Raw genomic sequence first — 20,885 nt, forward strand, 5'->3', positions numbered from 1 at the left:
GTCAGGTGTGGCCAAGAGAGCAGCAGTAGGTAGGGTAAACCTGGTTGGGGAATGTGCATTCTCAGAGAAAGGGGTGTGTGGCTGAGGAGACACCTAAAGAACCATCTAGTTCAAGGAGTGAAGAAAGGACATTGCCATTGTGGGTTGCAATGTTGATATGATAAAGATTAACACGTCCTTTGAAAGACCTCAAATACAGTGGAGCCACATAGGCATTACATTTAACTTATGCAAATTCAAATATTTGTATTCAACCAAAGTATTTTTTTCCCACACAATTTGGCTTCCAAACATGAGCCAGCTACTTAACTACTGCCTGACCAAGTGATCTTTTCTGGTGCTGGAGATTGCTGTTTTGGATTTTGGGGATATGGTACAGTATAAGTAATATGTTCTTTATGGAAAACTGCTGGGATTTTCAAGATTATTTTTAAGGTCAGGTGATGCTCCCCCTTCTCACTGTGTAAGAAGTACCTTTAGTGGAAGATCATGCCAATCATTTTTCCCATTTCCTTCTAGTTTTAATCAGTATAAAGAATGCATTTGGTTTTAAAATATCAAAATACTTTTATTGTGGCTTTTTAAAAATAAAAAATAAATGATATTCATGGCTTCTGGCTCTTCCTCCTGTTTTGTTTGGTGGTCTCTGGCCGTACAAGAAAGGCAGGGAGAGAACAGATGGCTGGAGAGAAGGCAAAAATGAGGGTCTCTTCAAACACCACAGGAAAGGGGTGTGTCCACCTGGGCAGTGTGTGTTCTTTGATGACTGGGTACTTGGTCTGTCCTGATGGCCTGGGACTTGACCTACTGGGCTGTCTTGGTGCGGCAGAATGGGCAGCGTGAGATGGAGTTAGAAACCTGGGTTCCAGCCCCAATTCTTCAATTTACTAGCTGTGTGACTTTAGGTGGGCCATTTAACCTCTCTGGGCCTCAGCTTCCTCATTTGTAAAATGGGGAACATAATGCTATTTACCTCCCAGGGCTTGAGAGAGGATTAGACAAGAAGTGTTTTGAACACCGCAGAGCGCCATATAAACATGACTCACTGTTATGGAAGCGATAAAACTGGCTGCTGTTCACATTTATTATAATCAATTCAGATATAAATGCACTATACCATGGCCCCAACAGCCCTGAGGTTACCATTCTGTCCTGTGGCCCCAGTACACGCCCTGGGTTTTCTCCACTGCGGGCTTCTCAGAGCTCCTTGGAGGTGTGACATTTGGGTTTGTCACTACCCAAACACATAATTGCATCTACCAGGCCTAGGAGTCTGAATTTCAAACTTAGTCTTCATATGCCTGTGTATGTTTACATTCATAATATCTGTGAAAAGAACCCCTCTCCTCACACACTCCAAAATACAGTATTGTGCAAAATACCAGTCTAGGAAGCAACACACTAGGGTAGCAACCTTTAATGTCCTAAAAAAGCATCTTAGTAGTTGGACGCAGAAGAGTTACACTGACTCACGGAGGATCACGCGAGGCCCAGCGGGACGACGTTTCTAGTTCCTTCCACCAGGTTTAGAAAACAGAAGGCTCTGGCTGGATTTGCTGGACATTTCTCTCTTCAGCATCTCCCTTCCTTGGTCCATCTTTGGGGTGCCTTTTCTGGCTCCAACCTACAACAAGCAAGAGCAACAAATGCCCAAACTCTATAATTGTAGGGAGATCCCCAAATATTTCTGAAATGGCATTTTTTTTTACTCAAAATAAAATCTTTGTTGTAAAAAATATTTATATATACACATAGACGTGAGCAAAACGAAGGTAAAATGATCCACCATTATCACACTACCCACAGGTAACCTTATTCACATTTTGGTGTACACTCTTCCAGATACACAGATAACGTTTTCTTCTGACATTTGCATCTTTTTTTGAACCAGGAGTTTCTGATGATAGGCAATTTCATTGGGATGGACTTTCTCTCGAAAAGCTGTTACTGAACTGAATGCCTTATGTCTCTGATGTCTTAGGAGGGTAAAATGCAGCATACTCTAGGGGGTCTGTCTAACCCTTTTCTGAGCACTACTCCTGGATCCAGGCAGCCATGTGTGTGACTCTGTCCCTGGTCATAGCTGATCGGGCACTTGGCACGGGCTGGGCTTTTAAGATGGTCACTCCCAGGATTTGGGTTATGGGTTCTAAGATGCTACTTGCTTCCTGGGCTGGTCCTTTGAACTGGGGGACCATGAGGTCATTCCTTCCTGTCACATGACTGGAGAGAGCAGAGATCAGGGGAGCCACACAGAGACACAGAGAGGAGATACGGCCTATGTGTGCGTGTGCGCATGCTTGTGTGTGTGTAAAAGAGATGATGCCTGAGATCTGATGGCTTACCAGTTCTATTTCGAGGCCAGGCTCTCTTTCAGCTCCCAGTTTTTATGAGGCACTCACCCCTATATCCTTAAAAAAGCCCCCTCCACCCCCTTTTTTTTTTTTTGCGGTACGCAGGCCTCTCAGTGTTGTGGCCACTCCCGTTGCGGAGCACAGGCTCCGGACGTGCAGGCTCAGCGGCCATGGCTCACCGGCCCAGCCGCTCCGCGGCATGTGGGATCTTCCCAGACCGGGGCATGAACCCGTGTCCCCTGCATCGGCAGGCGGACTCTCAAACACTGCGCCACCAGGGAAGCCCAAGGCCCACTCTTGGGGAAGGAGTCGCCCAAGTTACACTTGGCAAGGAACCTGGAGGAAACCTTTCTGTACTGAGGAGATCTTAGACACCAAACTTCTAAGCTCAGGCTGGAGGGCAGGGAGAATGGGAAGTTGGCTCTTTGCTCTTAGCCGAAGCACCATCTGCCCCGCTTCTGTTAAAGCCAGAGGCAGCGTGAAGTTCCAGGGGGTCTCACATCTCAGAGAAGCACAATGTTCCCACAACATCCGGGGCCCATCCCAATATCTCCTCTGCCATTTCACATCCGCAGGTGGTCCTCAGACAAAACCTAGATGTAGGGCAGTTTCTGCCTCCTCCCAGCTCAGTCATATATGTGAGTGAATAAGTAACAAACTTCCAGTCGTTTCTACTTTGCAGGGTGGCAAACGTCTCAGATCAAGTGGGGCCCTCAGGATGCTCTCTATCCTCTTAACATCCTGCTCTGGGGAGTAACCACCTTCTGGTCTTAGCACAAGGATGCTGGTTGAGAAGCTTCTATTTTTCAAATATATCCCTCACCTAGAATATCTTCGTTTCTTCCCATGATAATTTGGTTGCCTCAGCATGACTGTGGCCTTTTATCAAACTTGAATGTCTCCTATCTCATATTCAACCAAAATGTGTTTGGCTTTCTAGCTTCCTGAGAGCTCGCCTCTACTGTCTGCAAAGTGGGAACGTGGACTGGCTTAATTCCAGTTCCAGGGCTGATTTGTCAATGGCAATGTTTCAACATGTTCAAGATTTCATAGTCTTAATTCTCAACTTTGAAGAGAATTCTAGAGGATGCTTCCTTGAAATTTAAGAGAAATACCACTGGAAATGTATCAGGTTTATTACCTGGAGGTTTCTAACCTAAAGGAGGAAAAGCTAGCACTCACCTGGGTGTCAGATCTGCACTGATTCCCAGCTCTCCTACTGAGCTGTGTGGCTCTGGACAAAGAAAGTCTCTGAGCCTCAGACACCTCATCTGTAAATTGGGTATAATAACAACACCCACCCCATAGGGTTGTTGTGAAGCTTAAAAGAGATACTGCACGTCGAGTGTTTGGCTCTGTGCCCGGCACATGTCAAATGCTCAATACATAATAGATGTGGGATAACTGTCCACTGGGCTTCCTGCTGACGTTCTAGGGTTTTCTCTCTTCTCTCTTCTGGCTCACCTGGAAATGTGAGTTCTGCATCTTTGAGTTCTTCATCAGCTCTCCAAACATTCGTCTCTTTAACACAGAAAGAATATTGACAAAATTTAGCGTATGTTCTTCTTTGCCTTTTGCATCAGAGAAAAATGGATTTTTCTCAACTTTCAGATGCTACCCATTTGGATGGAATGTTGAGCCTTCCTAGGTGAGGAGGTGAGGATAGAGGTCTGCAGAAGGGGGTGTGGCTTTGGGGCAACGCTACACTGTCCTGCTGCACCTTTTAGGGAATCTCTGTTCCAGATTCCAGCAGAGAAGGAGGTGGTCAACCAAGAAGGCTATGAAGGATACTGTATTCTTCTTGGAGGACAGATCTGCTTTAGCTGGAAGCAGAGCCTCCTAGATCAGTGGAAGAGGCTGTAGATGTCCAGTGGCTTTCCACCCAGTGGAAATGTTGAAAGCCCCAGTGGCTAACCTCCCTGGCAGGGACTACAGGGGCCTGTTGGGAAGCCAGCATCACTGAAAACCTGGAGCTTGCCGCTCCCCTGGGGTTTGATTACTATTGCTGACCCTGATCTGCTCAAGACCCTGCACCTCAGGGGCAGCTCATCAAAGAAAGAGCATCCCCTAGGCACTGGAGACACAAAAGTGAGAGGGAACTGGGGTCTCCCTTGCAGACTGACACTCCGCAGGTGAATGTGCAGTGGTGTCAGGAAGGAGACGTTCTCCTAGAGCCCTGAGCATCCACTGGGGTCGCCAACCTGATTCCTACAGCGGCCAGGAAAGGAAAAGAAGTGGGTGAAGTGAGCTGGGGTGGTGGTGGACAGCAGCAAACACACGAGCCCAGGGCCTTTCTAAGGGGCCTGGAAGATGGAGGCTTGTGATGGTGGCTTGTGGGTCTGTGGGCCTAGGGTCGCCAGATCTTCCAAGTTTCCCAGAGAAGCTGGAAATCCAGAGTATTCCAGGAAACTGCCCTATTTTGAAATGTAACTTAAAAAAAAATCCCATGAGCCAAATGGAATATATCTGTGGGCTGCCATCTTGCGACACCTGCTTCAGAACCTCCCTGCTTGGTGTCTAGTTGGTGCTCAGTAAATGTTGGAGGGGTTGCCAGATAAAATACAGGATGCCCAGTTAAATCTGAATTTCAGAATGAAGCCAACAAATTTGTGAGTGTGAATATGCCCCGTGTAATAGTTAGGACATTTATACTGAATAGCTTTTGTTGTTTATCTGAAATTAAAATTTAACTGGGCATCGTGTTTTTGGTTTGTTTGTTTTCCCCTAAATCTGGCAACCCTACCGGGTAGTCACAAAACTCAGGGAGGAAATAAGGCTGTCTTTTGGGACAGGGCATAGGTGCTTACAAGACTCTTCCATTCTCCCAGAAGGATGCTAACTCTACCCTCAGAGGACTGTCTGTGAAGGCTGATGGGCCCGTATTGAACTGACAGTTGCCCTCCAGGCATTTTCCGTGGAGAAGGCCTCGAGCCTGCAGCCACTCAGTATTTATCACAAACTCAGTTGAGACAATCACTATCCAAATTCCCAGACATTATAAAGCAGGGGTTAGTTTTAAACCAACAGCCATCTTCTCTCCCACCCCATCCCCCGCCTTTTTTTTTTGCAGAACCGTTTATCCAAGCAAAATCCCATGAGGAACTTGGGGTATAAGATAATGGAGAGCTTCTCTGGCGGGAGAAAGGTGTGTGTGCTTTGAGAGTCACACCTTTCCATGGCACCCAAAGGCTCCAGGGAACCCCAGTTTGAACATTGCTGCAAAATTCCTTCCTGGATTAAGTTCCGTCAGTGGGCAACTGGGCACTGAAGGGCAGAGCCTGGCCCCTGTGCACCTGCTTTTCCTGAACTTTACTGAACACACTGGGATGTGATGAAGGGGGTGCGGGAGGGTCTTTTTCTTTAGCCTTCTTCTATCCGTATGCTGCATAGGCCTGGCCACATGGTTCTACTTCATCATTGTGGGCGGAAGAGTACCACCCCAAGCCCCTCCCATCCCACGCTCCTCCTACACAACATCTACCAATTGTGGGGCTTCCCTGGTGGAGCAGAGGTTGAGAGTCCGCCTGCCGACGCAGGGTTCGTGTCCCGGTCCAGGAGGATGCCACATGCCGCAGAGCGGCTGGGCCCGTGAGCCATGGCCGCTGAGCCTGCGCGTCCGGAGCCTGTGCTCCACAACGGGAGAGGCCACAACAGTGAGAGGCCTGCGTACCGCAAAAACAAACAAACAAACAAACAAAACACAGAAGTGGCACGGAGGAAGCCAGAATCTTGAGAATACCTGGGCCCAAGGAAATCTTGGAAGATAGTGAGTTAAAGAGAATAGTGAGGATAATGACGATGGTAGGAGAGGGTGAATGCTTTGTGGTCCTATGTGCTAAGGCTTTTGTATACAAGCTCCAATTGGGAAGGCTACGAGCTAGGTGCCATTTTTATTCTCATCTTAAAGAAGAGGGATCTGAGCTAATTAAGCAGAGGGAAGGTTAGGGGCTTTTCCTGGCTGAGACCACAAGGCAAAGTGGTGGTCACGCCCCCTAGCCAGGACTTGATTGGCTGGAGATTTGATTGGCAGGAGAGCTGAGCGGCTTCTCCTGCCAGAAGCAGCCGGTGCCCTTCAGCCTTTCTTACACTTCAAGCCCTAAGAAAGGGCTTGCGTGCTTCCCAAGTGGCAACTTCTGTGCATTTAAAAATTTCCTCTTGAAAATCCCAGCCTTAGCCCTTTCACAAAAGGTATCTGGGTCCTTTCTTGGCCGTGGCCTAGTCGTATTCACCAAAGAGAAGAGCGCGTCCCATAAGAGCTGGCGGCTTTGGGAGGACCGGGGAAGGCGTCAGCTGGCAGGAAGCTCCCTGAAAGAAATAGAGGAATCCCCACCCATCCATGAGCTGCCTATTCTTCCCCCTTAGAAACGGGGCTTGTGATGTGCCAGGCACTGCAGGCATTTTGCCATTTAACCCTCCCGCTGCCCCACGGAGTAGGCCCCTTGCTAACAGTTTTGGTTGCTTTTGTTGAGGAACCTGGGATACAGAGGTCAAGCCACTTACTCAGGGTCATTCGGGGCAGCGGTGGGGCTTGACCCCTATTTGTTTGACTCCAAATCTGGCCTCTGAACTCTGAGAGACACTGCCGGCTTCTTGGGTGATGTGGGAAGTGGATTCGAGTGAGCACGGCCTGGGCCGCGGTTCCCGTCCCTCTGCCACATGGACAGAGCCACAGACCCAGTTCGCTGTGAAGGCCCAGCATCTTATACCAAGTCTCATTTTCACAGCCAGCGATATTAGTGTGGAAATAGGACTTTTGATTCTTGAAAGGTCTGCTTGGTGAATAGATGGTCAAAAATTAAAACTACAAACTCCATTTTTTTTTGGGGGGGGGCAATTCTGAGGCTAAAGATGTGTAATTTCATCTCAGTGCTTCAACACTGCCACCTCTGTGAACGGGTGAAGAGTTTCAAAGTTTCATACAGGAGGCTAAAAACCTAAGGCTCCTTGTGAAAATACTAAGTGTAAAACTTAGAAAAGAGGAATTCTACTTTCTGTTAATTTCTGCTTAAAGACAACGAAGATATACTCCCTGGAAGGAACAGATGCCAAGACAGATATATACAAGTGCCCTTTAGGATCCAGCAAAACTTTAAAATGTATTATTGTTTTCTTCCTGACAAACAGGCTGGCCTGTCCCTTGCACTGTGTATGAATGAGGCAGCCCATGAATAATGCATGTGAAGCCTGATTATGTAAATCCTCAGGTTTTCAGTACATGACAATGGCTTTTTTTGGGCCCTTCTCTGTCCCATTCTGTGGTCTGGTGTCTCTGCTTTGGGGCCTAGTCTGCCAAGCCCTGGGGGTGGGGGCGGCATTTCGGGGAGGGGTGAGCTCTCCAGAGGGCACATCAAAGGGAAAGTCACAACTCTGTCACTGGCCCAGCTCTCCCTGGCATTGCTTGGTGTGAAAGGAAACTGTCCTCTGCCTGAGGCAGCCCCATGTCACACACAGACTAAGGCCTGTGATGTTTAATTCACAGCAGTGAGCACTGGAAACACCGCATCCAGGCTCCCTCAGAGCAGGACAGCCACTTTTCATTTCTGGGGCTCTAAGCCAGAGAGCCTGTTGTCTGGAAACCTATTGCCTGGAAGGTTCGCAGGATGGAGGGCAGGCTTCTGCAAGGAACTATCTGACCATCACCTCCTGGTTGAGGAGAAGGGCACCCTTCTATGACCTTGGCCTCCTTAGAGCTCATGCAGGCAACAAACACACACATGCAAATACACACACATGCAAACACACAGCACATACTCACATGTACACACATACACGCAAGCATGCGTGTACAAATACACAGCCCCAAGTCAGAAAGACTGGAGTACTATTCTGGCTACTCAGAAGAGCAAACCCAAATCTTTATTCTCAGAGAGCTTATTCCTCGGTGTATCCCTGGCACCTGGCAGAACAATGAAAATCAGAAGCGCCGCCTTTAAAAACACTCGGGCTGTTCACTCAACTGATTGTGGTCATCATTGCAGGAGGCAGGGAAGTCAGATCATGATGCTGGACACCCTTAAGCTCAGTACAGTGCTGTGTGTCAACTATGTCTCAATAAAACTGGTAGAAAAAATAGTTATCTGGATAGAAAAAACAAGATAAAATACACGAATTATCAAAAGTTAAAAAAATACAGACGAGCTAGACTATGAGTCTCAGAAAGCACTGTTCACAACAGCCAGGACATGGAAGCAGCCTAAATGTCGATGGAGGAGTGGATAAAGAAGATGTGGTACAAATATACAGTGGAATACTACTCAGCCATAAAAAAGAGCGAAGTAATGCCATTTGCAGCAACATGGATGGACCTAGAGACTATCATACTATGTGAAGTAAGTCAGACAAAGACAAATATCATATTATATCACTTATATGTGGAATCTAAAAAAAATGATACAAATGAGCTTAGTTACAAAACAGAAAGAGACTCACAGACTTTGAAAACAAACTTATGGTTACCAAAGTGGAAATGTGGTGGGGAGGGATAAATTAGGAGTTTGGGTTTAACATATACACAATATTATATATAAAATATATAATCAACAAGGACCTACTGTATAGCACAGGGAACTCTACTCAATATTCTGTAATAACTTATATGGGAAAGAATCTGAAAAAGAATAGATATATGTATATGTATAACTGAATCACTTTGCTGTACACCTGAAACTAACACAACTCTGTAAATCAACTATACTCCAATATAAAATAAAAATTAAATTAAAAAAAAAGAAAGTTAAAAAAAATAGAGGCAAGCTAGACTGAGTCTCAGAGAGGTTAAGCTAACACATATATATGGAATCTAAAAAAAAAAAAAAAAAAGAAGGTTCTGATGAACCTAGGGGCAGCCCGGAATAAAGACACAGATGTAGAGAATGGACTTGAGGAAATGGGGAGGGGGAAGGGTAAGCTGTGATGAAGTGAGAGAGTGGCATGGACATATATACACTACCAAATGTAAAATAGATAGCTAGTGGGAAGCATAGCACAGGGAGATCAGCTCATTGCTTTGCGACCACCTAGAGGGGTGGGATAAGGAGGGTGGGAGGGAGACGCAAGAGGGAGGGATCTGAGGATATACATATGCATATAGCTGATTCACTTTGTTACACAGCAGAAATGAACACAACACTGTAAAGCAATTATACTCCAATAAAGATGTTAAAAAAAAAAAAGCTGCCTGAAGTCACACAGTAAATGGCAGAACAAGAGTCTAAACCTAAGTCTGCCTAATGCTAAAGCTATTCTGCCACCTTCCTTTGCAATGAGCGAATGCATTCTGTGCTGCCTGGATCCCACTGGGACCTCAGTTGGCTGTTTCTAAAGGGAGCTGAGGGGCAGCCTCAGAGGCTCTGCTCCGAGCAGGGACCTCTCACCTTCTGCTGCCTGATCGCCCTGGTGACCCTCTTCTCCTGGTGCAGCCGCTCTTCCATGTGCGCCAGGGCCTCCTTCAGCAGCGCCTTTTCTTCGGCCTCTTTGCAGATGTCGTCCTTCAGCTTTGCCACCTGTGACTGGTACATCTGAACCGACACTTTGCTCTGCCTGAGCACACAGGAGAGACAAAGTCTCTTTTCTCCTCAGCTTTCTCACTCACCACCAATGCTCCCGACCTGGGAGATCCTCAGAACACTTCCATATATGCCTGGCTTCGCGGTTTCCTTACAAGTTGGGGGAAGGCTGAAGATGTGGGGACTAGAGGGAAGAATAAATAGCCCATTGGCTGTGGACGTGCAGCATGAAGGGGGCAACGGTTATGCTACCAGCCCCTCCCAATTTCCCAGAGAGGGTGGGGGAACGGATACCACTGAAAATACGATGGAATTACGAAAAGCACACACATGGTGAAACATCAGACACATTTATAAAAGGTGCACCTTATTCCTTAACAGTAGGGTACTTTAACTGCTGCTTTCTTGCCCAGAGACTTGGGTCCATCAGGCCCTGAGTCACCATCCCGCCTGCCCCCCTCCACACCCAGGCCTCTGTCTTCTTGTTCTGGTCCCTACGGGTCTGCAGCTGCACCGAGGTTTAGCCTGGAGAATGGAGGCCTGGGCCTTTTGCCGGAGACATGGGCCATATTTGAGCTGTTCAATGTCCTTCTCGTATCGTCTCAAAAGCTCTTCTTTTCTCTGCAGCTGGTTCTTGAGTAGGGTGATCTTATCAAACACCAAGTACAGGTCTCTTTGTCGAAGCTGGTAGACTCTCTCCCTCTCTTTTGGGGAGAGGTGTTTCATGGACACGTGACCTGACATACCTTTGATGTTCATCAAAGTCCCGAGGGTTTTGCTCATGTCCATGTACTATGAGAAAGCATTTCGCAGGTAAGAGGCCTGGCCCAAGACCACTGGTGGCCCCTTTGAGGAGGCAAACGTCTAATTCTGTTTCATTCATTTTCTGCAGTTGCAGAGAAGAAACACATGCTTTGCAAATGAGTGCATTTGGGGTTTCTAGTACGACTTTCATTTTCCCCCGCATCCATTTACACTATGCCTTTTTGAGAATTGGGGGGAGGGGTGGAGGGGGAATGACAACAGACATAAACATTCATTCTTACTACCCAGTCTTGCAAGGAATTGGGCTCTGCAATTTCCAGCCCATGCTGGGATAGGAGATGGGTCTCGTGGAGCTACTGTAACAACTAAAATGTATGTGGAGTTGATGTTTAAACTATCTGCAGGGCACGCAGGTTTGGACAGGAGGGGACTGATGCTGGGTATACCTACCAGCTTTTCACTAAGATCTAAAGCGTCAGCCACATCCATTTTCCTTAACTTCTCAGAGACCATGATGGACCCTGGGCTGGAAAGGCCATTTTGAGGCTGAAATTAAAAAAAAGAAGAAAAACTCTCTTGGCATTCCATTATGATTTTCTACATCCAGAAGAATAACCCAAAGAATAATGGAAGAACTGGAAAGATACTAAAGAATAATTTGAGAGAGTTAATTTTTTAACATCTTTATTGGAGTATAATTGCTTTACAATGGTGTGTTAGTTTCTGCTGTATCAAAAAGTGAATCAGCTATACGTATCCATATATTCCCATATCCCCTGCCTCTTGCGTCTCCCTCCCACCCTCCCTATCCCACCCCTCTAGGTAGACACAGAGCACTGACCTGCTCTCCCTGTGCGATGCAGCTGCTTCCCACGAGCTATCTATTTTACCTTTGGTAGCGTGTGTGTGTATATATGTCCATGCCAAGAGAGTTGGTTTTAAATCCAGTCTGACTCTGTGAACTGCTTTCTATATGACTGTGTTCCTACCACTTCAGAGCACGACTGCCTTTGAAATGATGCATCACTTGTGCCATTCTTTGGCCACCGTCTCGTCTGTCTTCCCTTTAGGCCAGTGGTTCTCAACCAGGGGTGACTCTGTCCACCCTACCCCCTCCAGGACATTTAGCAATGCCTGGACACATTTGTGGTTGTCATAATTGCTGCTGGCGTCTAGTGGGTAGAGGACAAGGATGCTGCTAAACACCCCACGATGCATAGGGCAGTCTCCCAAACAAAGAGTTACCTGGCTCAAAAAATCAGTACCGCTGATGTTGAGAAGACAAGCTCCAGAAAAATGGGGACCATGCGGCTTTTGCTCACTATCTCCCTCCTTGTGCCCAGCATGGCACCTGGCACCGAGTGGTGCATAGTGGGCATGTTTGTGGAATGAACGAATGAAGGTTAAGTGGAAAATAGCCTCCCTCCTTTTTATTAAAGGAATCTCATTTCTGTGCAGCAGAAACCATACCCTCACAAAATTTGGCCCAACCTTCTCCTAGTTCTGGAACCTGGTGGGTGAGCATCACTTCAGACCCTTTCCAGAGACAATGCAGATAGTGTTTGCAGCTGCATCTCCCTAAGACCCCAACCAGCCAGCTGGCTGCTGGAAGCCCAAATGACTGCATGGAATGGCCACCAGTCTGAATAGGTTACCCGATCTGAACGACTACAAATAACCCTAATAAGCCTCCTTAAAAAATAAATTGGCTTTTAATGCTTGCCATGAGCATCTCTTAGCCCTAGCATTTGTTGGCACTACCCTGAAAACCTCTGAGATTAAAAACAAAACAACTAAAAAACTATAATGGCCCCCAAAGTGACTGTGATAGATAAGAGTGGACATATTTGTCTATGTATCTATGGAGATGAGAATAAAAGAGGGTATCTGAAGATGACAATAAACCGGGCAGATCTGCTGCAAAAAGAACCTGAGATGCTGCTCAGTATCTTCAGCTACCCTGAGCTGCTTCCTCTGTACCTCTCCAGACGCCCCCTCTTTTCCTGAGGGGAGGGTCACTAAGGAAGAGCCTGGGCTACAGGATCCAAGCACACAGTCCCCACCCGGTCTCTGCAGGCTAGCAGACACACCACCAGGGACACACCCCTGGTGTGTCTTCAATCATTATTCTGTGACCTTGGGTGAGGTACTTGACCTCCTGAATCCTTACTTTTTCTTATCTGTTAAATGGGGACAATAATAGTAACTATGACACAAGGCTGCTACGATCGTTCAATGACATAAGGCATGGAGCCGGCTGAGCTCAACGCCTGGCACACAGTAAGCAGTTCACAGATGTCAGCTATTCTTCCTCCTGCTCTTTCATTTAATTACTGCCAACCTTGGAGGATTGAGAGTTAGGAGGTTTCCTGCTCTGTGGTGTCAGTGGTGGGATGAGGGCTTGTTGCCAAGGAGAAGGTCTTGGAAGCAGGACCATCAGGACGTGAGATCCAGCTGAGCTCCCCACCTGGAGACGGTCCCTCTACTCCCAACCTCAGAGAAGGAAGGTTCGATTTTATCAGGAAGACCAACACGTTTCTGAAGACTCACATCTCTAGACGTGTGAGCAAATGTCTAGAAAAATTGTAGGAGAAAATGCTGGTACAGAGAGGATGGCTTTATTATGTTTTCCAAAAGCTGGTTTAGACCAGCTGCCGCAGCAAGCCACGCTGACCTGAGCTGTCCATTGTCATGTGTCAGTCAAACACCCGATCAAACATCCATTTAGGATACAGGGCACCTTCAACCTAACAATCAAATTACTTCTGAAAATCCTGGAAAACACAAACTATGCTCCCTAAGAAAGGAAGGTTTTCTTGGATAATACTCTTTAAATACTGTTTGACAATAATAACTATCATCTATTAAAGTGCTCGCTATGAGCTAGGCACTGGGATAAGCACTTTACATAATGATCTCCTTTAATTTTTCCATCATCATTTTACAGCTGGGAAATTGAAGTCCCAGAAAGGTTAGGAGGCTGCCCAAGGTCACAGAGCTTGCAGAGCTGGGATTAGGACACAGGTCTCTGATTCTAGAACTTGTGTCTTCTTAATCATCATGGCTCCCTTTGGCTGCCCTTTATGTGTTCATGTTTTTCAGTTTATAGCAAAAAGCAAATGTTAGGCAAGCTCATGACATACTGTTGTACATTAGCTTGTTGGATATTTTCTGCAGAATACAACATGTGATGTGAAAAGGAGGGCCCAGAGATTGACCTGGCCAGCATCAGTGCAATGCTATATCATGCTGTACATGATGGCAAGCCGCCTTTCTATTCAAACATTGGATCGGTGGTACGGCCAGGCACCGATCAGTCCATACAGGTGCCAGCCCATCAGGGAGGACCTGGCCTCGAACCAATGATGTATACAGTGGTGCCAGGGCACACGGCTCGTGTCTGTCCTCATGCCCACCCTCCCCACGTGTCAGTCAATGCAGAGACAAAGTTTCTTTGGTTACCGTTCCGATCTCTACTCTTGAAAAAGGTGGCAAGTCAGGTTTTACATCCAATATTTTCTGAACATTTTTTTCCATCCCGAGGGTCTTTAAGTCTAGAAATGATCCATCCATGTGGTCCTTGTGATCTATAAAAGAAATAATTTACACTCAAAAGAAAGGCTCAGGAAGAAGTTACTGCATGTAAAAGTCACAGCTGCTATTTACTGGACACTTACCACAGGCCAGTACTAATTAGTTCACCATCCTCCCTTGGCAGGTGAGGTATCGAGGCCCAGAGAGGTGAAATGACTTGTCCAAGGCCACACAGCTCATATGAGGCTGCAGCCTCCCAGGGCGGGGGCACTGAGGGGGAACCTTCGGCCACGGGTGTGAGGATGGACTTGAACCCAGGCTTCTGTGTCCTAGCCCAGGGCTCCACCCAGCAGCAAGCTTGGCTTCTTGAAAGCCCTATTCCCTCTAAACACGGTATTTATCCTGGGAAGTTCCCCAAGGTTGGTCCTTGAACAGCATCCGTCTATGAAAAAGTCCCAGGGGAGGCGCCATCATTCACCTGGTGTGATCACTGCTTGGCTGAGGCCCCACTGGGCGTGGGCACGCATGGGTATGCAGAGTTGGAGGGGATGGCATGTCAGAATGGAAGAGGTGGTTGGGTGAATGATGCCTCCCCCCCAAAGATGTCTGGGTCCTAATCCTTAGAGCCTATGAACATTACCTGACAGGGCAGAAGGACCTTTGCAGATGTGATGAAGGTAAGGATCTTGAGATGCGGGCTTATCCTGGATTAGCTGGGGGGACCCAATATAGGTGCATGGGTTCTTACAAGAAGCAGACACAGGGAGTCTGACTACAGACAGACAGAGACGGTGATGTGACAGAAGCAGAGAGTTGAAGGTGCTCCTCTGCCGTGAGCCAAGGAAAGCGGGGAATTTTTATTTCCTCGCCTTTTCCAGTCTAGAGACTAGAAAAGGCAAGGAAACGGATTCTTTCCTAGAGCCTCCAGAAGGAACCAGCCCCTTGCCTTTACCTTAGCGAAACTGATTTTGGACCTTTGGCCTCCAGAACTGTAAAAGAATAAATATGAGTTGTGTTAAGCCCCTAAGTTTGTGGTAATTTGTTAGAACAGCCATAGGAAACTAATATGGGGGGTGAAGGCAGGAGGTAGGATGAGAGGTGGGGAAATGCAGTGCATGTTCTGGAAGAGCTTAATTGGGTTAGAGCAGATGATGGGGGAGGGGAGGAGTAGAGGGAAGAGTTGGGATGGAAAGCTGAGTTCAGTTTGTGGCCAGCCTAGAACAGTAGCCTAAAGAGTATAAACTTGATTTAAACATCACTGAAATGTCACGAGTGTGACCTGTGTGCCCGGCCCTCTGCCAAGCAATCAACGCATCACCCCACTGTATTGTCCCGCCATCGCCTCCTTTTACACATGAGGCGGTCGGGCTCTGAGACCTGTGGCTGCTGGACGCCACACAGCTGGCAAATGGCTGAGCCAGGGCTTGGGATCACAGTGGTGTGACTCCAGGGTCTGAGTCACTGCTATTTCAGCTTCTGATGGAGCAGTGAGTTGGCTTAATGAAGGGTGATTTTTTTTTTCAGAAAAATAACCGGGATGTATCAGAGACGAAGGAGCCAGCAGCATTTCTCAGCTGCAGCATCTCGACGTGTTGGGCGGGACAGTCCTCGTCGTGGGAGCCGTCCTGGGCACCGTAGGACGTTTAGCAGCATCCCTGGCCTCCACCTACTGGCTGCCAGAAGCATCACCCACCCAAGCTGTAATTATGAAAGATGAGAGGGTTTCAAGAAAGCAAACCGAGAGGGTTGGGTAGGCCAGAGAGAACATGGCGGGGGGAGGAAGCTGGGGCTTCAGTGCAGGGGGGCCACGTCAGTTGCCAAAGAGGCAAAGACAATGTGGGAAGTTGGTGGTGAGCACACAGGGTGTAATGCACTTCAAGGTCTTAGTGGGACAGGAGTACAAGCAGTAGAAAAGGAGCTAAAGAAGCAGTGGTCCCAGTGAAGATGCACCAGCTTGAAGTGCATGTTTGATGACGAAGGAGAAAGATGGAGTGGGAGGCTGTAGACGCTGAAGAAGGAGGTCGTGATTCAGGAGCTTGTGCACAAGGTGGTCTGGGAGGGAGAGAGAAGGGGAGACTCAGGGAGGGAAGAGCTGCATTTGGAAAGAGAACGTAGTGAGGGAAGATGGAGGGAAAGGAGGAAAGGTGGGTGCGGAGAGAGACAGGAGGGGAGCTGAATAGGCTCGTGCCTGGGCCCTTGACCTCTGACAATGCCACTTGCTGAGAATTTCCAGCTTGGAAGAGTGAGAATAATAATATTATAATAATAGCTATTCAGTATTAACCACTTGCCGTGTGCCAGGCACCATGCCAGAAGTTTACCACGTGATATTTTCTGATCATTACAAACAGCCTAGCAAGGAAATGTGTTTGCATTTATAGGTGAGACACAGACGCCCAGCAAGGTTAAGCTATGGAGCTGGTAAGCAGTAGGATCAGAATTCAGACCTAGGTCTCTCATTCTCTTTTCAGAGAGACTAGAGGCTGGAGAGTGAAGCGCTGGGCTGGCTTATGTGAAGGGTGCGTGAGGAGAGGGGCACTGGGTGGATCCCGAGATGGCAGAGATGGGTGATGCAGACTTGGGCTGTTGGAAAGAGGGATTTTCTTCTCTGGGAGAAGCAGCAATTCTTGATTATAGTTCTGGTTACAAAATTTACACATGCCTGTTACACAAATCCAAACAGGGCAGAAACCCATAAAGTGGAAAGTGTCCCCCCGCTGTATCCTCAGTGGCCGGCACACAGTAGGGCTGCAATAAATAGTTGTTGAACGACTGAGGGAAAGTCAAGGCTCACGCAGTCTTATCATGCTGGGATAATACTCTCAACACTTTTATGTCTTTTCCTCCAGATTTCTCCTGTGGTTGGATATTGGCATTTGAAAAAAAAAAAAAAAAGAAAAAAAAGGGGAGAACACTGTGCATATTGTATTACAACTTTCTTTTTTTTCACATAAAAATACTGTGTATCTTGGATATCTGAGAAAGAGCGATTTTCTATGTATGCAGGGAATCCTTTTATTTGCAACAAAGTCTTGCAGAAATAGACACAATCAACTGAGCTTGCAAAGATCAATGTAAAAAGTCCTTTCTTTCCCTTATCAAAAGAAGCTGAGAAACCAGGCAGGAGGAGAGGGGAGCTGACTTTTAAGGTCCTCCTTAGATGTTTCCTGTCTTCCAGTGGGACCACACAGTAATCCTTCACCAATTAGATTTTTTTTTTTTTAGGTCGCAGCTTTTTTATTTTTTAATTGAGATATAGTCAATGTAAAATATTGTATGTTTCAGGTGTACAACATAGTGATTCACAATTTTTAAAGGTTATATTCCATTTATAGTTATTATAAAATATTGGCTATGGGCTTCCCTGGTGGCGCAGTGGTTGAGAGTCTGCCTGCTAATGCAGGGGACACGGGTTCCGGCCCTGGTCTGGGAGGATCCCAAATGCCGCGGAGCGACTAGGCCTGTGAGCCACAACTACTGAGCCTGCGCGTCTGGAGCCTGTGTTCCGCAACGAGAGAGGCCGCGATAGTGAGAGGCCAGCGCACCACAATGAGGAGTGGCCCCCGCTTGCCACAACTAGAGAAAGCCCTCGCACAGAAACGAAGACCCAAGATAGCCAAAAAAATAAATAAATGAACAAATGTGGGGTTTAAAAAAAAAAGAAAAAAAAATTAGGAAAAAGTGAAATTAAAAAAAATATATTGGCTATATTCCCTGTGCTGTAAAATATATCATTGTAGCTTATTTATTTTATACATAGTAGTTTGTACCTCTTTTTTTTAAAATTGGAGTATAGCTGCTTTACGATGTTGTGTTAGTTTCAACTGTACAGCAACGTGAATCAGCTCTATGTATTCATATAGCCCCTCTTTTTTGAATTTCCTTCCCATTCTGGTCACAGAAGGATGGAACGCTTCATGAATTTCCGTGTCATCCTTGCACAGGGACCATGTTAATCTTCTCTGTATTGTTCCGATTTTAGTATATGTGCTGCTGAAGTGAGCACGGTAGTTTGTTCCTCTTATTTCCCTACCTCTAACTTGTCCCTCCCCCTTTCCCGCTCCCCACTGGTAACGACTAGTTTGTTTTCTATATCTGTGAGTCTATTTCTTTTTTTCTTATATTCACTAGTTTTATTTTATTTTATTTTTTTTTGCTGTACGCGGGCCTCTCACTGTTGTGGCCTCTCCCGTTGCGGAGCACAGGCTCCGGACGCACAGGCTCAGCGGCCATGGCTCACGGGCCCAGCCGCTCCGCGGCATATGGGATCCTCCCAGACCGGGGCACGAACCCGTATCCCCTGCATCGGCAGGCGGACTCTCAACCACTGCGCCACCAGGGAGGCCCCACTAGTTTTATTTTTTAGATTCCACATAAAAGTCATATCATACAGTATTTGTCTTTCTCTGTCTGACTTATTTCACTAAGCATAGTACCCTCCAAGTCCATCCATGTTGCTGCAAATGGCAAAATTGCATTCTTTTTTATGGCTGTGTAGTATTCCACTGCATATATAGATATAGATATAGATATAGATATATCACATCTATTTTTGGGGGGTGGCCACACCATGCAGCTTGTGGGATCTTAGTTCCCCAACCAGGGACTGAACCTGGGCCGTAGCAGTGAAAGCGTCAACTCCTATCCACTGGACCGCCAGGGAATTCCCTACTGCATCTTCTTTATCCACTCATCTGTGGATGGGCACTTAGGTTGCTTTCATGTCTTGGCTATCGTAAATAATGCTGCTATGAACATTGGGGTGCATGTATCTTTTTGAATTAGTGTTTTCCATTTTAGGGGAATAAATACCGAGGAGTGGAATTGCTGGATCATGTGGTAGTTCTATTTTTAGTGTTTTGAGAAACCTTCAAACTGTTTTCCGTAGTGGCCACACCAATTTACATTTCCACCAACAGTGTACAAGGGTTCCCTTTTCTCCATATCCTCGCCAACAGTTGTTATTTGTGTTCTTTTTGGTGACGGCCATTGTGACAGGTGTTAGGTGATATCTTAACCAATCAGATCTTTAGTAGTGACCCCAATCTCCTGGGCTGCTCATGACATGATCCAACAATAGTTACTCAACCTGGATTTCCCTGAGGGATTTATTCCAGGATTTTACAGACCTAGCTTGTTACGTGCGTTTTATCCCTTAGGACAATATTTTAAAAGGCAGGTAGTATGGTGGTTCAGAGCAGGGGCTTTGAGGTCAGAGGGACCTGGATGGAGTCCCAGCTTTACCACTCGGCAGCTAGGAAATGCAGCCCATTGTCAAGAGCCGAGGAAGAAGGCCTGGGAAGAGAACTGAGTGCTCACGGCTAAGAAAATCTGACTAGCTGTCAAATAGAGATGCGGCAGGGGTCACAGGTAAAGGCACCTCGGCGTGAGTAAATCAAGCTGCCCTGCCTGTGTGCATACCCATCTGCTTGCCATCCACATTTAGTTCACATTAAATCAACAAGTATTCAAGGCTGATGCGGATGGCAGCTACCGTTTCCTAAGGCTTATGTGTGACCCCACGATTTGGGTACCACGTCGTTTAATCCTCACAACTACCTGGTGAGATCTTAACCCCATTTTATAACCAAGTAAACAGAGGCACACAGAAGTCGAGACCTGCTCACACAATGAGTAAGCGCACACTTGAGAGTCACACCTTAGCAGCTGGTCTCCAAAGCCTGAACTCAGAATTATTCGCTCTAATGCAAATGGGGCTTTGCTGGGGCGAGGCCCGCGGCGCGAATCAGACACCCTTCACTCCAGGGAATGAAACTCTCAGGTTTGTCTCTGTTCAAGTTAACGACAGAACCTGTCCTCTAGGAACTGGGCATGCACCTGGTACCCCTCTGGATCTTCGGAGGGCATGTGGGGTCACAGAAAAAGCACAAGTGCCAGGATCACAACGACCTCAGTTTGAGTCCTGACCCTACCATGTACCAGCTGTGTGACTTTGAGCAAGTTCCTTAATGTTATTGATACTCAGTTTCCTTACTTGCAAAATAAAGACGACAGTAGTACCTGGCTCATTGGGCTGTTGGAAGATGAAAGTACACAGTACATGTAAAACAACTAACACAGTGACAAGTACCCAGGAGGAGTTAAACAAACCATGGTTCCTACCCTCCTCTTAGGAACTGTGAACACACAAGGCTCTTAGGACTGCTTGTGTATGGTGATGAGTGACTCGGGGATCCCGTGCTGGCCTCAGTGATGGGAAGTACCTTGAATCACTTATCATGGTGGACTAACACATAAAGAGTTTTTGAGCCAGCTTCTTCTTTTTTTTTAGCGGTACGTGGGCCTCTCACTGTTGTGGCCTCTCCTGTTGCGGAGCACAGGCTCCGGACGCGCAGGCTCAGCGGCCATGGCTCACGGGCCCAGCTGCTCCGCGGCATGTGGGATCTTCCCGGACCGGGGCACGAACCCGTGTCCCCTGCATCGGCAGGTGGACTCTCAACCACTGCGCCACTAGGGAAGCCCCTGATGGCTTAATTTTGCAACCCATGTTTCTTTACGGGAATGTAAGACTAGATTTAGAGGCAGAGGCTTCAGTGACTCCTGAAGCCTGGGGAGGGGACAGTGCACACATTGCTTGGCCCCGCTATTACTAGGATAGAGATCATGGTCTTTCCTTGTTTTAGTTCTGATTTTGAAGAACAGCTAGAACCGTGGGCCACATCTCTCTTGGTTTCACGCACACTCAGACTCTGCCATGATTACAACG

General features: G+C 47.0%; 1 protein-coding gene and 1 pseudogene across 2 annotated transcripts in view; both read right to left on the minus strand.

Annotated features, from left to right (window-relative positions):
* The window catches only part of LOC309808912 (centrosomal protein of 78 kDa-like), an 823,590-nt pseudogene that overhangs the window by 212,683 nt on the left and 590,022 nt on the right, over window positions 1-20,885 (minus strand). The window lies entirely within an intron of this gene.
* The window catches only part of LOC309808092 (forkhead-associated domain-containing protein 1-like), a gene marked incomplete at its 5' end in the record, with an annotated part of 101,393 nt that continues 81,947 nt past the window's right edge, over window positions 1,440-20,885 (minus strand). Inside the window, 6 exons of the mRNA XM_082628094.1 lie at window positions 1,440-1,624; window positions 9,728-9,893; window positions 10,431-10,651; window positions 11,075-11,170; window positions 14,087-14,203; window positions 16,113-16,210. Of these exons, the coding sequence (XP_082484220.1) occupies window positions 1,508-1,624; window positions 9,728-9,893; window positions 10,431-10,651; window positions 11,075-11,170; window positions 14,087-14,203; window positions 16,113-16,210 (815 nt within the window). The 3' untranslated portion in view covers window positions 1,440-1,507. The remainder of the gene's footprint in view (window positions 1,625-9,727; window positions 9,894-10,430; window positions 10,652-11,074; window positions 11,171-14,086; window positions 14,204-16,112; window positions 16,211-20,885) is intronic.

This window comes from Mesoplodon mirus (assembly GCF_964341445.2).
Source record: "Mesoplodon mirus genome assembly, chromosome: 7".
NCBI classification, from domain to species: domain Eukaryota; kingdom Metazoa; phylum Chordata; class Mammalia; order Artiodactyla; family Ziphiidae; genus Mesoplodon; species Mesoplodon mirus.